The sequence below is a fragment of the Nannobrachium achirus genome (assembly GCF_963921795.1).
Source record: "Nannobrachium achirus genome assembly, chromosome: 11".
Classification (NCBI taxonomy): domain Eukaryota; kingdom Metazoa; phylum Chordata; class Actinopteri; order Myctophiformes; family Myctophidae; genus Nannobrachium; species Nannobrachium achirus.
In genome coordinates this window covers 55,573,770-55,593,135 of record NC_137820.1, presented here as the reverse complement: position 1 = coordinate 55,593,135, position 19,366 = coordinate 55,573,770, and the positions used below count along the sequence as shown (strand labels likewise).

At 41.6% G+C, this 19,366-nt stretch overlaps 1 protein-coding gene across 6 annotated transcripts; it reads left to right on the top strand.

Moving 5' to 3' along the window:
• Positions 1–1,228: 1,228 nt before the first annotated feature.
• LOC308294635 (uncharacterized protein) lies at positions 1,229–17,702 on the top strand. Of its 6 annotated transcripts, XM_080737389.1 has the most exons (14): positions 1,229–3,053; positions 4,745–4,855; positions 5,344–5,531; positions 10,310–10,387; positions 10,594–10,983; positions 11,310–11,411; positions 11,522–11,757; positions 11,873–12,051; positions 12,291–12,417; positions 12,767–12,931; positions 13,255–14,198; positions 15,219–15,484; positions 15,583–15,678; positions 15,764–15,788. In XM_080737389.1, the coding sequence occupies exons 2-9, from the start codon at positions 4,746–4,748 to the stop codon at positions 12,328–12,330; spliced, it is 1,323 nt and encodes a 440-aa protein (XP_080593515.1). In that variant the 5' UTR covers positions 1,229–3,053; position 4,745; the 3' UTR covers positions 12,331–12,417; positions 12,767–12,931; positions 13,255–14,198; positions 15,219–15,484; positions 15,583–15,678; positions 15,764–15,788. The 6 variants fall into 6 exon arrangements, with proteins under 6 accessions (XP_080593515.1, XP_080593512.1, XP_080593514.1 ...); XM_080737386.1 differs by having other exon boundaries at positions 1,229–4,855; XM_080737388.1 differs by lacking the exon at positions 10,310–10,387 and having other exon boundaries at positions 1,229–4,855.
• The last annotated feature ends 1,664 nt before the right edge of the window (positions 17,703–19,366 follow it).

The following is a 19,366-nucleotide window of genomic DNA, read 5'->3' as shown; positions in this document are numbered from 1 at the left end:
GAATGGTTTGATGTGTGAATCATATTCTATGAACTGTGCACTGTGTGCAGTGCCCAGATATCAACACAACTGAACACCTATGAAAGATTTTGGACTAACGTGCACGTGTTGAGACATTTGGCGCTCTCCACCACCATCATCAAAATATTTTGGTTAGAATGGTCTTTCATCCCTCAAATAAGAGTTCTAGAATCTAAGTCACTTGTAACAGAGTATTTCTATTTTGCAGTAAAACATTTGAGAGTTAGCTTGCTGTTAGCAGCTGAGAGTTAGCTTGCAAGCTAACACAATGTTTAATACAAACAAAAGACAACAAAAAGCAAGAATACATGTCATGTGTTATAGTGCTAGACCAGACACATGTCACTGCTGATTATTTACCTGCCACAATGTGTCCTTTGGTCGTGTGGCGATGTCGCCATGACAACGAAATATTATATATATAACACAAATTGTACACAAGCCTAGCTGACTGCTGCAGCAGCTGTTTGTTTACAAGCTGTGCGTACACGTGGATTCAGGTGACGTCAGAGCGTTTGCGCGTCTCTGTTGTATACAAACCTAGGCAACAGCCAATGAGCAGCGGGCAGCCACGTCAGAGCGTTTGCGCGTCTCTGTTGTATACAAACCTAGGCAACAGCCAATGAGCAGCGGGCAGCCACGTCAGAGCGTTTGCGCGTCTCTGTTGTATACAAACCGTTGCTAGGCAACAGCCAATGAGCAGCGGGCAGCCAGCAGGATAAATAGAGAAGAGCAGGCCGTTCACATCACTTTTCTTCTTTCTTGTCACAGAGAAAGCACAGAACTGAACTGTAAGCAGCAGAGAGACGACTTATCCATTACTATGGCTGAAGTTACACTGTTGTGGTCAGACCTGGTGGAGTTGCAGGAAGTTACACTGTTGTGGTCAGGCCTGGTGGAGTTGCAGGAAATATGTTGTCAACCAATCATCAAGGATGATGATACACGAAAGAAGAAGTGGACGAGCACGAGGAGAGGATGGAGGAGCTGGAGTCTCTTCAGAATTCTTTTCCCTCAGGAAGCTGAAGGAGGAGAAGACTCTGCAAGAGATTCAGCGAGAGTGGGACGCCGGTCCCACTCCGCGGTGGCCAACTACTTTTCCCTCATGTGAGATCCAAGACCCTGCCTGCACCCTGCACCCCCCCCCCCCCCCCCGCCCCGCCAAACGGCCCTTTTAAGGGCCACCTTCCTCTCCTTTTGCTGTGACCTTGCCGTGGTGGAGAGGCTTAGTGATTCAGTGACTCTGGGACCTATGCTGGTGGAGGTTGATCCTGACAGGTTTAACCACACCGCATTGGTCACAGGAGAGAGTCCAAACTAACAACAGCAAAACCTCTTTCTGTAATCAGTGAGGTGTGAACTATGGACATGTTACCATACTTAAAATCCAACACATTATCATCCTCTGTTCGTCAGAGGGTTGACGTGCTGACACATATGCCCATGGCGTTTATTCAAGAAGCTCCAAGACCGGCTCATGAGCCGTGGCGTTTATTCAAGCAGCAGGAGGAATGGGCTCCTTGCGTTCATTCAAGCAGCAGTGGCTGTTGGCTCTCCGCCCACTCTTTCAGTCGTGCTAGTGAGGTTACCATGACAACGCGATTGTCAGAACCGGGATGCTGTTACACGCGTGTATCAAACCAGCATCCCGGTTCTGCAACATGGGCTAAAACGAGTCATCGTCACGATGATACACGAAAGAAGAAGAAGTCACGTGTCCATTTCAATATTCCGGTGGTTTAGTTTATAGGCATTTCCATTTAACTCATTGCATGCCAGGCCCGATAGTCCCGAGATTATTTCAATGTCTTTCCCTGCCAGGCCCGATAGTCCCGAGAATTTCCGCCATTTTGAAGAAAAAAAAAGTTTTTTTTTCAAAAAAAAAAAAAAAATCAAAAACAATTTCTGACCCCAAAAAACTTAGTAGGCATGATAGAAATCGCGAAATTGCATGTTTAACCCCCATAGCAACCCCATCTATCAAACATGGCAGCCATCTTTGTTTACATTTTAGGAAAACATAATGGCTTCTATCTCATGAATGCCTGAACGGATTTCCATTCGGATTTTTTTGTTTGAAAGCTGTGAGCAATGTGGACACACGTGGTGCATTATCTAGGCATGGGTGTGCATGATCCGTGCACTATGAATTACATGGAAGTCTATGGAGACCATAGGCACCGTAGAGTACGAAGCTATGTTAAAATGGCGGGGAATGTGTTAATGCATTTTGATAACATTTAAAGCCTTAGCTTTATAATGGGTTTAATTTTACCTCCCTCTAATTAATTCCTTAGATTTTTATTTAATGTTTAATGTATTTCTTTCATGTTTTTATTTTGAGCCAACCGAAATGGCATGGCCATCGAGTTTAATTAATCATTTAAGGATATAATGTAATTTGAGCCATTGTGTTTATTCATTGTTAAAATAATTTAAAAAAATATTATAATTAGGTATTTTTACCGGAAGTTTCGTACGTCTTTCACCACACGCCCTACGCAAGTTTCTAAATTCTAGGAGAGCTAAGGCAAGGAGCGCTCGTTTTCACCAGCGTCGGCAGGTTAGCTACTCAGCGTCTGTTTTACTGAGGTTAAGGTTAGGGTTAGGGTTAGAGTTAGGGTTAGGGTTAGGGTTAGGGTTAGAGTTAGGGTTAGGGTTAGAGTTGGGGTTAGGGTTAGGAATGGTTAAGGATAGGTTCAGGTTTTGGTGCACCTCCGCGGTCCAAGTGACTACAATGTAGCGCTCCCTATCTCCGGTTCAGCCAATCACAAGCTTCAAAAATGAGTCCGGGGCGTGGTTTTGCACCCCCTACCACTGACTGGTGTGACATCATCATCATACCCGGAACTTATGCGGAAAGTACAGCCAAACAGAAAAGTCATATCTGATCGCATTAGACAGTGTTAAACTCTCTTTGCCTCTCGATTTGCGCATACCCTTTATTGTTGCTGACGGAACAGCTTTGGTTTGTTTGAGACAACCGAGAGACAACTACTACTACTACTACTAAAGGCCTACATCGCATTAAGGTAAGTTAGAGCAACACTGATGGCTAATGTTGTTAGCTACCATGGCGTGTGCTAAGTGTTTCCATAGAACAGAGTGGTTCTCAACCTTTTCAGGCCGCAACCCCCAAAATAATCATATTTTAACTGGGGATCCACACACCCTGACGAGCACCAAGAGTTGATGCATTACATTTTGTATAACACGGTTCTATTGTGAAATGTTTGTCTTATGAATGAGACAAATACAAAACAATGTTTTTATTGAACTCAAGAAAACAATTGGACGTCAACTACTACTTTAATGTTTTATGATAAGCATGTTGAATTACCTTGTAGAAATATGTTATACAAATAAACTTGCCTTGCCTTACTCTAAAGTAAGGCAAGGCACTTCAGGTCTCCATCAGTCCCCTCCCCCACTGATGGAGACTCCAAGCTCTGGCACGGGGGCATTGTGAAAATAGCACAAAAATCTTTTCGAGCTTGTGCTGGGCTAAACTGGGCCCAGGTGGTTGCTATAGTAATATAGTACATGCAAGTACTATTGTGATAAACCCAAGGTGATGTTATTATTATTATGTGAGATGGTCAGGAAAACAATAATGTACCGTGGGACACCTTTGGCTGTGGGGTCTGGGGGCTCTCTTCTGAAATGTTTAAACTTAGATGTAATGTCATGTATTGTGGCGCATTTAAACAGGGATTGTGATACTTTTATCAGGCTTTCCTAACAGGAAAAGTACATGTATATTTTGTAGTTCAAAAGAAAATGTACAGAGATGGATGTGATAACTGAAGCAAAGTAGACCTCTTTAATAATAACCACATATGATTTAAAAGTGCTTATCTCTTTATGAGTGAATGTACGTGTATACTGTATTTGGGAACGCAAAGGGAATATTCTCACATTATTGATATTTTACATAAATTGTGGTGGCTCTACTTTTTAAATTGGCTAAATATAGTATCTTGCACCTTGGCTGAAATGAAAAAGTAACTCATTGATCTCAATAATTCAAGTTTGCAATGGCTTGAGAGTCAATGGATTATGTTGCATCTCTAATGGCAGCAAACCATGTGCACTGGAGTTGCAATTTCCAGCTTGGCCAAAGTGGTTATGATCTCCTGGTGTTTGCTACTTGATGTCCACTAATTGCTGTTTTTAACAAGGATAGCTCTTCAATTTCTTTATTGTCCGAAGGAAAATCATTCATCTTATTTAAATGAATCATCAAAATAGCCTAGTACAGGGGTAGCCAATCTTAGGCACGGGTGCCAACATTGGCACAGGGGAGGGTAATCATTGGCACACTGGTAGAAGTGTGAGAGAGTCCACTCACATCTTTATGCAGTTTACATCCTGCATAATTCTACATTCATTCAAACTGATAACTTTGGGGAGAGAGTCTGGGAGATAAGTGGGTTATTGCTTGAGTCTAATGATCATTATGCCTACAGAGTACAGACTAATGTAAAATAATATATTTCTAAAGAAGAACAAAAATAAAGGTCATGTATAGCCCGTCAAAACCAATTGGAAATATTATATGTTGGTGTCATAATTAAGATGTGGTGTTATAGTTGATATGGCACACTATCAAGAAAATGAAAACTTGGCACTTCATGTCAAAACGTTGCCGACCCCTGGCCTACTATGTTTACATTTTCACAAGAAAGCTAATCAACCTATGTTTCCACCCGCTTGTTTTTAGAATGGATTCAGACGATGAAGCCATCCTGGATGAGCTGGATGAAATTGTTGCAGAGCAAGCACCACCAGCAACACAGACAGCTCGACCCAGTCTCCCACGACCATCGACCAGGTCGGTAGAGAGAGACAGGGTTCCCACGGTCATGAAATTCCTGGAAATATTTTGAAATTGATTCGAAAAATATTTTTCCAGTACAGGAAAAGCTTTGGAATTGATCAAGGGTCCTGGAAGGTCCTGGAAAAAATAGCTATGCATTGTCTTTGGTTATTGATTTTGTTAATACCTCTGAAATGTCAAATTAAACACTGGCCAAATTGTCAAATATTAGAGGCAGAAATTGTGAAAATGGCAGATCTACATGCTCACAATGCCTCACAACGCGAGGCGTTGTGCATAGCAGTAAGCGACTTGTTATTTAGCAGAATTATTGTTATATAGTCCTGGAAATCGGGTTAAATATTCTGGAAAAGTTTTGGAAAAGTTTAGGAAATTAATCGGTAATGATGTGTGGGAACTGGGAACCCTGGAGAGACAATTATAGCCAAGAGGCCAGCAGCAAGCTATTTAACCATATCTTTTTCCACCCTGTTTGTTTTTAGTTTGGATGCCGATGATTTGCCCGTCCTCCTCCATGAGTTGGACGAGCTTGTGGCAGATCAAGAAGCACCAAAAAAGAAACCCCGGCTCCGTCCTGCACGAGCACAGAGCGTGAGGTGGATAGAGAGAGATGAGAGTGGACGTATTCTAGCCAAGAGGCCAGCAGCTAGCCGGAACCCATCTGGACAGGGTTAGTATCTATTAAGCCAGTTAGTATGACTACAGTGCTCATGAAAACGGCTCAAAACAATTAAGGGATCACAGTGTTCCCTTTTTTCTTTGAGCAGTGTATATTCAATTGATTATTTGGACTTACTTTTGTTTGCTTCAAATACGTGTAAGATTGCTACCGGTATATGATGTTGTAGTAGTCATGATTCCTACAGTATTAGTTAAGTAAGATTGGTCTCCTTGTCTTTCAGCTCTTTAGTAAATAGAAAATACATTTACAGGTTAGGACAACCAATTTATACAAACATTAGAGAAAACTTACAGGATGCAGGATAAACAAGTGATATTGGTGTTATAACACAAATGGCAAAGACATAAGTGATGACACAGAGAAATTCTCTCTCTCTCTAAAAAAACAAACACTACAGAGTGTTCCAGTTTTAAAGACCTGTAGAGATGGGGTTATTGGAGACTATCATTACTTGTTAAATAGGGCTACTAAAAAACAAACAATATCTCACAATATAGCTTTAACAGTTGCACCCCTATAGACAGTATATAACTATGTAAGTATAAAAATAGCATACTATAGTGTATAGATACTATAATGATCTGGGGCTTTCAACTGATTATGAACCAGGGGCCACCACCCTCACTAAGAATCAACCTGGGGACCACCGTTGTCTTGGAGAGGGGGTATGAGCTAAGATTAGTTATTTTGGAAACACTTGATATGCATTCCATGTCTATACAGTACATCTCACATTTTGATGAGATTTAGCCTCTGAGACAAAACGAAAGAATCTTTTGTCCACAATTCCATGCTGTATTGATGTTGGTACCAAAGGGAAGTTAACTGAAAACGTAAAATAAAATACATTTTCATTTGAGAGTTAAAGATCTATAAGGCTCCATTTGTTAACAACTCTTTGCCTGGGGACCCATTTAGCTGGGGACCACCTGGAACCCTTCCAGGGACCCCTGGTGGTCCCCGGACACTGATAGTAGCCCCAGTTCTGTTATTGCTAGCTCCCTGTGTGCAGTTAGCCCAGTCGGTAGAGTGATAGCTTTTGGCCTGCAACGTACACGCATGCACACACACAACCATTCACCTGCCTTCACCCACACCCCCCCCCCCCCCACCTCCCCACCCAATGTCTTGTCAGGGCTTTTTTTTCTTTCTCCCAGGCAGTTCCTCAAATTAGTGGAACTGTATGGAAGCAATGTTTTTTTAACAGCCCAAGCCTGCAACTCCCCATCACCCAAACGCAAAGCTTGTACTCCCCACTCCCAAATCTTTTTCTTTTTTCAGCAAGAAAGGGCTATATTGGCAGCGCCGTGGAATGGCAGCAGCTGTGCTCCCTTAAATGCACAAATACATTTCGTTGTACTGTGAATGTACTTGTATGTGTACTGTTCTTTGTAAATGAGTTGATCGTTGACAAATGAAACTGTGCCTGTGTACCTGTACTGTATTGTTACAATGACAAATAAACTCTAATCTAATCTACTGGGTTCATGGCTTGGGTATGGGGCGGCCATAGCTGAATGGTTAGGGGGCCTGCCTGTCACTGGTTTGATTCTCGGCCAGGATAGCAATGTTGATGTGTGTCCCTGAGCAAGACTCTTAACCCCTAATTGCTCACGCGCTCCTTGTGGGCTGCGAAGCAGCTGGGTTGGGCTGCAAATACTGAATTTCCCTCGTGGGAGGTAACTATTATTATTAATTAAGATGGATGTGTGTAAGTACTGTATTAAGCTCCGATATATCTACCAGTGTGTAAGTACTGTTAGCTCCACTGTATATACCAGTGTGTAGGTACAGTACTGTAAGCTCTAATATATCTACCAGAGGTCTAGCACATAGAAAGGTTATACACAACCTTCTTCTCAATTTCCCACTACTACTACTACTGACCACTCTGACCTGCTTGCTTACATTTTCATTTTATTGTGGGCTCGCCTGGAAGGCGAGCACACGTATGTTATCTTCATTATTTATTTGTTTATTTATATATGTGTATCTCCTCAAAACTTTGGCGCGCTTCATCTCTTAAACGCTTACACCTTTCAACACCATTCAAATTTTTATGTGTTCAGCTTACTGAGGACAAGTGTGCTTGTATTTTTGGTTTTGAAATGTTTTGTAGTATAAATATAAAAAAATAAAAATGTTTAACTTTAAGCACCCAATGCATTTCCAATGGGTCCCCAGAGTGGAGAGAAGGATAATAGACCCATGTTTATGTTAAGGCGCTGTGGCTGCAGTGTTCACACTTCAGATATGCTATCTATATCATTGCGTTCACACAGGTCTGCTCTCTGATTTGATCCAAATGTCTAAGCTGTGTGATGTATAAAACTATAGTTATAGTTAAAACTATAAATAAATGTCCCTCTCCACTCTACTGATTACACAGCTGTGATCAAGAATCAAGTCCGGGCGATGGGATGTAAATCCCATAGCCATATATCCTAGAGCCCGCAGGGACAGTCAGCCATATTAGTGGTTGTTGTTGGTTGTCAGGGAGATATCAAAACCAATGCATTTCCAAGTCAGATCCACAAACACAATAAAAGCCATGCTCCACTCCTCAGTCTGGAGTGGCCACATAGAAGAACGCCTTGGTTATAGACATAGTGGAGGACATATGTGATCTGGGATTGTTAGCCTACAGTATATGCACTCAATATACTCCACTACAGTTGGAGTCCATTTGACAGTTGCTGGTTCCCAAACACAGAATCAAAAATGTAGATCTAGAACACATATAATATGTACAGTACAGTAAGGTTCAGTAGAGTACAGTAAAAGTACAGTAAGGTTCAGTAGAGTACAGTAAAGTACAGTAAGGTACAGAAAGGTACAGTACAGAAAGGTACAGTAGAGTACAGTACAGTAAGGTACAGTAAAGTACAATACAGTACAGTAAGGTACAGTAGAGTACAGTAAAGTACAATAAAGTACAGTAAAGTAGAATAAAGTACAGTAAGGTACAGTGGAGTACAGTAAAGTACAGTAGAGTACAGTAAAGTACAGTATAGTAAGGTACAGTAGAGTACAGTACAGTAAGGTACAGTACGGTACAGTAGAGTACAGTATAGTATAGTACAGTAAGGTACAGTACAGTACAGTAAGGTACAGTAGAGTACAGTACAGTAAGGTACAGTAGAGTACAGTAAAGTACAGTAAGTTACAGTAGAATACAGTAAAGTACAGTACAGTAGAGTACAGTAAAGTACAGTAAGTTACAGTACAGTACAGTACAGTACAGTAAGGTGCAGTACAGTATAGTAAGGTACAGTACAATACTGTAAGGTACTGTACCTTACAGTACCTTAAAGTATCCTATTTGTTGGGTTGGAACCGAGCCCACACTGTTTCGAAGGAACAGTATTTCTAGTTTCTTATTAGTCTTTATCCTTGCATGATTTGGAGGACACAAATGTAACATGAAACATGAAAAAAAGGAATAAATATATATATATATATTAAGGGTGGGGAAGTTAACGCGATATTAACTAATTAACGCAAAATCCCTTTATCGGCGATAATATTTTTAACGTGCGATTAACGCGGTGATTTTTGCCCCCCGGTGCAATGAGTTTTGAGCCTCGGTGCGCCCCGTAGTCAGGAAGAGAATGCAGCCCGCAGTGCAGAGAGGGAGCAGAGGGAGAGACACGTAAACAAGACAGTCACACAGACAGTCAGAGGCAGAGCGGTGGAGGTTTTGGGACACAGGCAGGGGCAGACAGACAACCACGGTTGCACTCATTGGAGACTATTGGACTTCACTCAGTAATCACAGTTCTCTCGAGAACACAGCACATTATTTTGACGGGGAGTGGAGGCTTCTGTTGCATGGGCTGACTGTTATGAAGACGTTAGCTTCACGTTAGCTTCAGACGTAGCCTACTAGCCCTGGAACTTGTCTGTGCTGTCTGCCCCAAAGCCTCCACCATGCGTGTAGCCGGAGAGAGTATCATTGAAAATAAAGTCAGCAAACTGCTGATCACCGACAGTGCACACAACATGATCGCAGGGGCCAGGGAACTGGATGGGCATAATGCCTTGTGCAACACATCTTCAGCTAGCTATAGCCTATAATCTCCAAGCAATACCACCGCAATGTGTGGCATCGTCACGTTAATGTTAATGTATTGTTAATCTAAGGCTACCAACAAGCCATCACAGTGTCTACATAATAACAGGGTTTATCAAAGTGAACTAGGGGTGCCATAATCTTAACACCAGTCCAGGGTGCGGTGCCTCAGAATACTTTGATAATGTTTCAAATGTAGCCTATCAATATTACTTCAGTTAAACCTAGAGCCTCTATACTTTGTAAAACGCTGCACTGTACTTGAGTAATCTTTCCAATACACAAACTCTTCACAAAATAAAAGATTAAAAGCTCACAACGCATCTTATTGTGAGCTTGTAGATCAGCTATGATTGGTGAATGTTCCCCCCAGAATAGGGATGATGTGGTTAAAGTGATTAAATATATAAAAGTTAATTTAAATCTGTCCTAATGGAAACATTTTCTCGAATATTCTGGACAGTAAGCCTATTTGTCATATAGATTTTGAATAAACTAGGTATTTGTCTACCTCCCATGTTGATATGAGTATTATATATCTGTTTAAGGTAGTTTTAGAACAGATAAAAAATATGCGATTAATTTGCGATTAATCGTGATTAATTATGGACAATCGTGCGATTAATATATATATATATATATATATAGATATATATAGATATTGATATATGTATCTATCTTTTTATCATTACAGCCCAAACACGCCATTCCAAGTCTGCTCACTCTAGTACAGACGCATCCGTTGATCCAGAGACTTCCTCAGAGACTGGTGGTAGGTCATTTAATATCTACGGTTGTTTATATTTTCTTCTCTTTCATTTTTGCCTGTTGGATGAGCAATTGCCAAGCAGCATTCACATTGTTATCTAACACTGTTGCATTTGAATGTATTTATTATTTGTTTTTGTATAAAAATGTTCAAACCGTAGGCATAATATATTTGTACTAGTGCATGTCTTTCTTTTACAATTCCTATAGAATGCCTCCTTCAAGATCTGCTGCAGGACCAGAGCAGCTCGGATGACGAGCCAGAGCCAGAGGTACTCGAACGAGCTCCACAGGCCAAGGACGATTGGAGCACTCGCAATGCCCTTCACTCTGAAAGATGGAGGGCAATGAGGCCATCCCTGGTCAACTGCATGCTGGCACGAGAAAATGTGGCATCGTCCATCTGCAGCCAGTGTCAGAACAACACTGCAGCTGTCCGGTGCAGAGACTGCCTCCCGTGTCCATTCCTCTGTGCGGAATGTGATATGAGCAGGCACAGCACGGCACTGGTCCTTCACAACCGGGATGACATGACTGGTGGTTTCTTCCGGTCATTAGCTCCAACCAGTTGCATTGTAGATGCGGCTGTTAGACAATGTGGTAAGTTACATTAGCACACGCTATTATCCAAAGTACATGAGCAGAATAAATGTGCTCTATTCAACAAACAAATGGTCACATAAGTAGATCAATTGTTTAAGTAGGAGGTACCAGGAAGCATCCAGCCTAGTATCAGCCTGCATAATATGCATCTAAACTAGAATATTATGATATAATTGATAATATCATTTTAAATAGCATCCCATTAATGAGTGACATCTGAGGGAAGTTAATTACTGTTAATTGACATATAGATAACTAGTGAAGGTACGTTAGACTGCTGTATGTGATTTTGCTAATTGATAATGAACAAAACTCTCTTTTAGTGCGATTCTTGCCCATTGTGATGCCTGTCAACATCTGTGGTTGTCCACCTGAGCTGATGAAGGTCATCAAAGGAAAGGATGTTGTTTTGGTCACAATAAATGGTAATTATAGGATTTCCTCTTCTCTGTTTGAAATATGTTTCCTTACAAAACAGCTCCCTCAAGAAACATTGTGGTTAGCATCATGTATGTATGTATGTATGTATCTGTAGGACGGTATGATCTTAGCATGCCACAGCTGTCCTGTGAGGGATGCCAGGCTTTGTGGAATGTAGGAGTTGCGGATCTTGTACAAAATGGCTACTGGCCAGCCACCACCGTCAACTTCCAAACAATCTACGAGGCAGACTTGTTCCATACCTTTGAGGACCTGAAGATGCTGTCACCAGGGATTGCAATTCAGGCTTTTCTACGGATGATTGACAGAAGGACTGTTCGCTTTGGCCGTGTAAGTACTAATTTCTTTGGTCTGCACTTCACGCATTGTAAAAGTGTTTGTTTGGATATGAAGATTTCTGTTAAACTAATGTTTTTTGCTGTTGTTTCTGCTGTTGTTTTTCTAGACTGGGAAAATTCCTTCAGACAGCTTTCAAAAAATATTTTTTGAATGGGCTGCTGTACGGTACCTGATCGATTCCCTCTGCCAGGAGGAGCCATTTTGCTGTCCTGCATGCACGCCGTCAATGCTTGCGGTCTCTGTAGATGGGAACCGGAAGCATTACCGTTTTAAGAGCACAGCAAGGTTTGTACATATCCACACTGTTCATATCAAGGAATGGCAAAATCTATTGTGCATTTTACACAGTGTAACCCAGTTGCGCTGTAGCTTGGCATTGCCAGACTGATTATGTGAGGTCACTGTAACGTTCCCACCATATTGCTATGAATGTTTGAGAGATCCTACATGATCAGTCTGGAAATACCTTGAACTTTTAGTGTTCAACATCTTAAATGAAATGTCTCCCCATTTTTTTTTTTTAGATCCAACGAACAAGCCATCTTCGTCCTGAGGTCCTGGTAGATGAGTACAACAGCCTGGTTCCTGACCAAACATTGTGCTTTGACACCATCCTCGCCACAGAGAATCCCTGGCCGTGGCAAATATGTGGTATGCATTTGGCCTCTTAAACCCCAGCGTCTCTATTCTGGGAAAACATTTGCGCAAAATAGCCGATTGACAAGCGCGACGCATTGTGAGCTTGTAGATTGGCTATTTTCAGTGAAGATATTTAATGTAGAGCAGAAACACCTGATAGTTACTAGTATAGGGTCATGAGGGACGCTCAACAACAAATGGTGTGTGCGTGGTTAATGTCCTGTATGTATTCTTTCTTTCATCTTGTTGCTATAGTACCGTATATGATTAATACTGATAAATGATGACATGAATGACAAATAATATATGCGTCTATAATCTTTGAGCAGTGTTCCCAACCTTCCATATCTATGTATTACAGGGTCTGTTGATTACAGTACGAAGAAAGAGGTGTTCATCAAGTGCATGGCAGTCCGTAGGCTTCAGGAAGAAAAGTACATCATTGTCCGGGAGATGAGGCAGCACTGGGATTTTCTCAAGGCCCGTTCCAGAGTGCTGTCCGACGTTTCTCTCCATCAGAATGAAGGCAAGTGGCAAAGTAACATTGTGAACTTCTACTTATTGAAAATGTTCTGTCATGTTAAAACAGGATTGTGCTAGGTAATGTAATTTCTGTTTGGCTGGAAATGGCTGATCTACCAGCTCAAAACACATCACAACGTGACGTTTTTGAGCTTGTAGATCTGCTATTTCCACTATTTCTGAAAATCCAAAATGGAAATTATTGTGACGATCTAAGCAAAAATAATTGCAATTAGGTGATTGTGTAATCATTTTGACAGGCCTAGTTTAGAGTGTGAAATATGCGTTGTTCCCTATATAGTGAGTGACACATTGTTCCTTTTTTAGGAGTTCTACCGGAGGACGCAAGGAGGGGTCTCACGTGCCTCGTCCGCAAAAAGGAGATGGAGCTGAGAGCTGTTAAGAGGCGCGCAAGGAAGCGTTACTTGGAGGTCATGTCATCAACCGATGACAGGCAAGTGGACCCGTTGGACAGTTCAGATGAAGAGCAGTTCTTCCTAAGTTCGGACTCTGGCAGTTCAGACTCCGACAGTTCTGACTCGGACTCTCCTGACTCGGACTCTCCTGGTGACGTTGATGTGGAAGGCACTCTTCCAGAGATGGAGACGGAGAGACAGAGAGAGACAGACAGCGAGAGAGAGTGAGACGGAGATACAGAGAGACAGGCACTCTGTCACTCAAATTGAATACTGAACTATAACAGGGACATGGTACTTTTGACGTTGTTGGTCTACTTTTTTCTTGGTCTACCTCACGCCTACTCATGGATCCTACTGACTTACCTACCAGGAGGACAGAGAGCCTTCATCCTACTCCCTCCCAACACTCCCTGCTGACAGCCTGTAGGAATGCAGTGCCAATTACCACCCTCCTCCCTGGCCAGCGATAGATGCTCGACAAAGCCAGATGCACCATGGTGGCTTTCAAATCTGTGGTGGAGGGCAGGCATTTTACCACTGCACCACCCGAATGCCTATGTGGATTATGTGTCTTGACAGTTTTTTTTTGAGCGATGGAAGCCGCTCATTTGAGTGGCTATGTCCGTGGCTCACTGCTCCTACAGATTTTGCACATTTCTGGACACTGCTGTCTAGAGTCATGTCATCAACATGGATCTGTCCCATTTAGCGCCACCATCAGGCCGATCTTTTCAAACACATTTCTGGACACTGCTCCTACAGATTGTCTATGTCTATATTCGTGTCATTCGTGTCATAGACTGCTGCCCTGTGTTGTGCCTCCATGGGCTGTGTTCATCAATAAAGAGAGAGGTAAATGTCATTCAGTTTGGTTTTATACACAATATGTTTTATATTGTGTTAAGGTGTATGATTTCTTTATTTTATAGATAGACTGTGACTGCTGTTTTGTTCTGTTTGAGTTTTACTGATTTATATTCATTTCAGTTATTCCCTTTTCTTTCTTTTGTGTAATAGTATTTATTGGAATGGCATTGTAACCTGAACATTCTTTGTTCAACATCCTTGTATTTCCCCCAAGAAATATTTATACTCATACATTTATACTCGTCGTAATCTATTCAGTAGTGCTTTCAAGGCCGGACGTGACCGGACGCCATGTGGCTTTGCATACTCTGCTTTACTTTATTGAATGCCTTAGCTTTTACCTTTTAAGGTGGTTGTGTGGGGCTTTTAAGCCGTGACATAATTTTGTAGTCAGACCTCCAAGCAGATTTATTGTCAATATGTGTCCCTCGCTATTTCAACAGATCTGAGACAAAGAATAACGACTCAAGTATAATTCTACCACTTTCCTGTCAACAAGAAAGAGAAGACAAATTTGTAAATAGTAAAAATAGTAAAAAGATTCATGGGTGCTGGGGCCTTTTGGCCCCAAAAGTTCTCCTCTGCCTACAAAATGATGTCAGACTTAAGAGGGCACTTGTTGCTAGGCCCTTCCTTTTGGCAACACCTGCCATCCTCCAGTGCCCCTTGTGTATATAGAGCATGAGCTTTTCTTTTTAACTGATGTTTTAAACTAGGACTATATTTTATACAATATAGTCCTTTAATCATTTCTGAATTATTGAATAAACATTGTAATCTTGGGGGGAAATCCATGTCTCTGCCCGTCTTTTATTGTCACACATGCATCAAGAATCTGTTGGGGTTTTAGTTTGTATATGTGAATTAAACCTAAACTAAACCTGGGATATGGCCCAATGTATTGTTATTGTGGTCATTGGCTCCACATTGGACCATCATGGCTCATCCTGAAAAGGTCCCTCATTAACCCAGGAATTCACACATAATGTCCTATTGTTCCAACAGGGTTTATATCCAGAGACCTGTACATCTGCTCATTCAGCACAAGCTACTACTGACTGAGAGCAGTTCTCAAACCACTGCTCTGTGTCTGGGACTTCATTCTATCTACAGCAAACAAGATGTCTGGAAACCTTGGAACTCGCCTGTCTCACCACAATGATTCATTCACTAGTACTCAGCAAGAAAGTTTCAACAAGTGCAAAACATACTTGGCAATGGTCGCCTTCGTCCTACAAGACTCTCCAGACAGGATGCTCACCTCTAATCAGGTAAGAAACAGACAATGCTGCTGTTAACAGTTTACATCTCGTAATCAAATGCAATGTTAACTTTCAGAATTTATAACTTGATTTATTTTTTTCTCCAGTTGATGGACAGACTGGAAGCATTTGGGTCCACGAGGACAAGATTCTTTGAGAACAACATCCTAGTCTGTTTGTCAGCCAACACATGTTTTGTCAGGGTAAATATAAATTCATCAAATAAACATTCACAAATAAAAATGTAATCTGTAAATGTCTGAACTTTCATCCAGCTTAATCAAATAGACATTATACTGTGCTTTCATTTTCATGTTCAGATGAGCCCAGGGAACAACTGGAGACTTGATCACAGTAAAATAACAGAAAAGATGGCATGTCGTCACCTCAAAGGAGTTCTGGAGTGGTTCCCAGAGTTGACTTCCACAGGGAGAAAGGCGATGTTGACCAGACCACCACCAGCCCACTACACAACCCTCCACTCTCCTGAAGCCTGCAAAGATGTTAACAGTAGATATAAGGTGAAGTTCAGCAGTTCTTTCTCCATTGAATCCATCCTGAAGAAAGACGGCCCCTCTGGTCTGTGCTGCAAAGCCTCTCTGTCAGAGGAGTCCAGTGTGTCACAGAAGTCTAACTGGTCTACAGAGAGAATGGTTGGACTTAAGATGAAGTTCACATGGGACTCTTCACCTGCTGCTAGACCCACCAAGAGGAAGTTCATGAGTCTTGCTCAATCAAACGCTACTCGGCAAGAACATTTCAACCAGTGCAAATCCTGCTTGGCAATGATCGCCCTTGTCTTACAAGATGCTCCAGAAAAGATGCTCACCTTTAGACAGGTAAGAAAACATATAATCCCACTATATATTTAACCGTCGATTACCCATTCCCGGGTAACATTGCGAGGCCAGTGTGGATATACAGTATAATCCTCCATCTGGTCCTTAGTCTGCCCGTGGCCTTCTCTCAGTGGGACGTACCCTAAATACCTACCTATGGAAATGCCTGTTTGTTATCAAATGTAAAGTTGACGTTACATTTGATTCAAGACCTCATTTGTAATTTGACGTATTTTTCTTTTTTCCCCTGCAGTTGATGAACAGACTGGAATCATTTGGATATCTGCAGACAAAATCTGCGAACATCAGAGCCTGCTTGTCAACCCACACATGTTTTGTCAAGGCAAATATATAAATTCCTTGAAAAAGAACATTCCAACTGGTATTAAATGGATATGATTTACCCATGCTCTCATCAAACTTAATTCTAACAGCTGTGTTCTTTCATTTTCAGATTTCGTTGAGCCCAGAGTCCCCATCGAACTACTGGAAACTTGATCACAGCAAAATAACAGAAAAGATGGTGCGTCGTCACTTCGAAGGAATTCTGGGGTGGTTCCCTGAGTTGACCTCAGTGAGAAAGGAGATGATGGCCACGTCGCCACCATCACCAGACCACTACACAACTCTCCACTCTACTAAAGATGCAGCCTGCAAAGCTGTTAACAGTAGATGGGAGGTGAAGTTCAGCAGTTCTTTCTCTGTTGACTCCATCCTGAAGAAAGACAGTCTCTCTGGTCTGTGCTGCAAAGCCTCTCCTCTGTCAGAGGAGTGCAATGTGTCAGTCAAAGTGGTGCATAAGCCTGATTGGTGCACAGAGAGAACTGTTGGCACGAAGAGGAAGTTAAACTGGGACTCTTCACATGTGGACACACCAGTCCCTGATATTCAGGGACTGGTTGCTTACTGTAAATTCTGCTAAATCTAGAGTAAAATGTATATATGTGTATAGTATAATTTGTAAATTCATTGCGAGGCCTTGTCTGTGTGTGTTGTGTGGATTTGTGCTGAATTGTGCTGTACCTTTTATCATTTATGCTGGTATCATTTTTGTCTTAATCTTAAAGGTGTTATTATTTTAATAAATGCATGAAAATATATTCAAAGAAAACCAACCGAATCCTTTCCCAGTTTAGGGGTCTGGTGTGCACACATAGGCCTGTACATTATATTGAAAATTCTGCTGGCGCAAGTACGGTAATGCAACAGGCAAACGGGAATAACATTTAAAATGTGAAATCAATTGGCAGCCTACTGCCACTGTTTAGGTATAGTACCTTCCACGGAGATGGGGATGATTCCAATTCTCATCTCGTTAAAGTGCTGTCTTGAACAGTTTTGACACTTATTCACTGCTAGGAGGCAAGGCTCAGTTTCCTCCTCTGTCATGTAAAATATCTAAATGCAGTTCATGTGAATGTCACTCACTGTCAAAATACACAAAACATCCAAAAATGACTCCAACTGTTTCATCCAGCCTCAAGGTAAATGTAAAAAGCATTAAATAAAATGAATAGTTTTGTGTAAATGTTCATTTTAGCTCTTTCATAAAAGTAGTTTGGAAAACAATATCCATGGTTGTTGATGTCAGAAAGGATCTCAGATAATCACTGGATCTTTCTGATATGCACTTACTTAATTGACACATCCTCATTTGATGTTGCCTGGGTGGTTCAGAAGATATTTTTTTCTATGGTGTTTTCAATTTTTTCTATGCCTGTTGTGTGCCACATTGTACCATTGATTCAAACAATGATGGACCACAATATTGTTATACTGTAGCCAAGTTTAAATGCCCACTTCACCTCTGGGACAACAGATCTTATTTTATTGTTGTTTTGGACACGATAAATATGATGCAAAATGCATCACTAGTCATGCTGAAATACTAACATATCTAAAAACACAGATTGAACACAAAAAATAACTCAGGATTGTGTTGATTGTGTCCCAAACAACAATAAAATAAGATCTGGTTGTCCCAGAGGTTTGTTTACTGTTGAGAGAAAAAAAACAATGTTGCACATTAAGTTAATCATCTGGGGACCCCCCAAAATAATTTGGGGACCCCCCTGGGGGTCCCGGCCCACAGGTTGAGACCACTGCTTCATGGTATGATGATCATGAAACATGTCTATCCTGACTGAGGGAGTGGAATGACAATGCCACCACCTACAGGCCACGAGGTGTCACTGAATGGTTTGATGTGTGAATCATATTCTATGAACTGTGCACTGTGTGCAGTGCCCAGATATCAACACAACTGAACACCTATGAAAGATTTTGGACTAACGTGCACGTGTTGAGACATTTGGCGCTCTCCACCACCATCATCAAAATATTTTGGTTAGAATGGTCTTTCATCCCTCAAATAAGAGTTCTAGAATCTAAGTCACTTGTAACAGAGTATTTCTATTTTGCAGTAAAACATTTGAGAGTTAGCTTGCTGTTAGCAGCTGAGAGTTAGCTTGCAAGCTAACACAATGTTTAATACAAACAAAAGACAACAAAAAGCAAGAATACATGTCATGTGTTATAGTGCTAGACCAGACACATGTCACTGCTGATTATTTACCTGCCACAATGTGTCCTTTGGTCGTGTGGCGATGTCGCCATGACAACGAAATATTATATATATAACACAAATTGTACACAAGCCTAGCTGACTGCTGCAGCAGCTGTTTGTTTACAAGCTGTGCGTACACGTGGATTCAGGTGACGTCAGAGCGTTTGCGCGTCTCTGTTGTATACAAACCTAGGCAACAGCCAATGAGCAGCGGGCAGCCACGTCAGAGCGTTTGCGCGTCTCTGTTGTATACAAACCTAGGCAACAGCCAATGAGCAGCGGGCAGCCACGTCAGAGCGTTTGCGCGTCTCTGTTGTATACAAACCGTTGCTAGGCAACAGCCAGCGGGCAGCCAGCAGGATAAATAGAGAAGAGCAGGCCGTTCACATCACTTTTCTTCTTTCTTGTCACAGAGAAAGCACAGAACTGAACTGTAAGCAGCAGAGAGACGACTTATCCATTACTATGGCTGAAGTTACACTGTTG

Coding starts and splice junctions, on each gene's coding strand:
- LOC308294635 (XM_080737386.1), top strand. CDS start 4,638: ATGAAAACTTGGCACTTCATGTCAAAACGTTGCCGACCCCTGGCCTAC. Junction 10,388..10,593: donor GACTTCCTCAGAGACTGGTG/GTAGGTCATTTA, acceptor CAATTCCTATAG/AATGCCTCCTTCAAGATCTG. Junction 11,758..11,872: donor GGACTGTTCGCTTTGGCCGT/GTAAGTACTAAT, acceptor TTGTTTTTCTAG/ACTGGGAAAATTCCTTCAGA.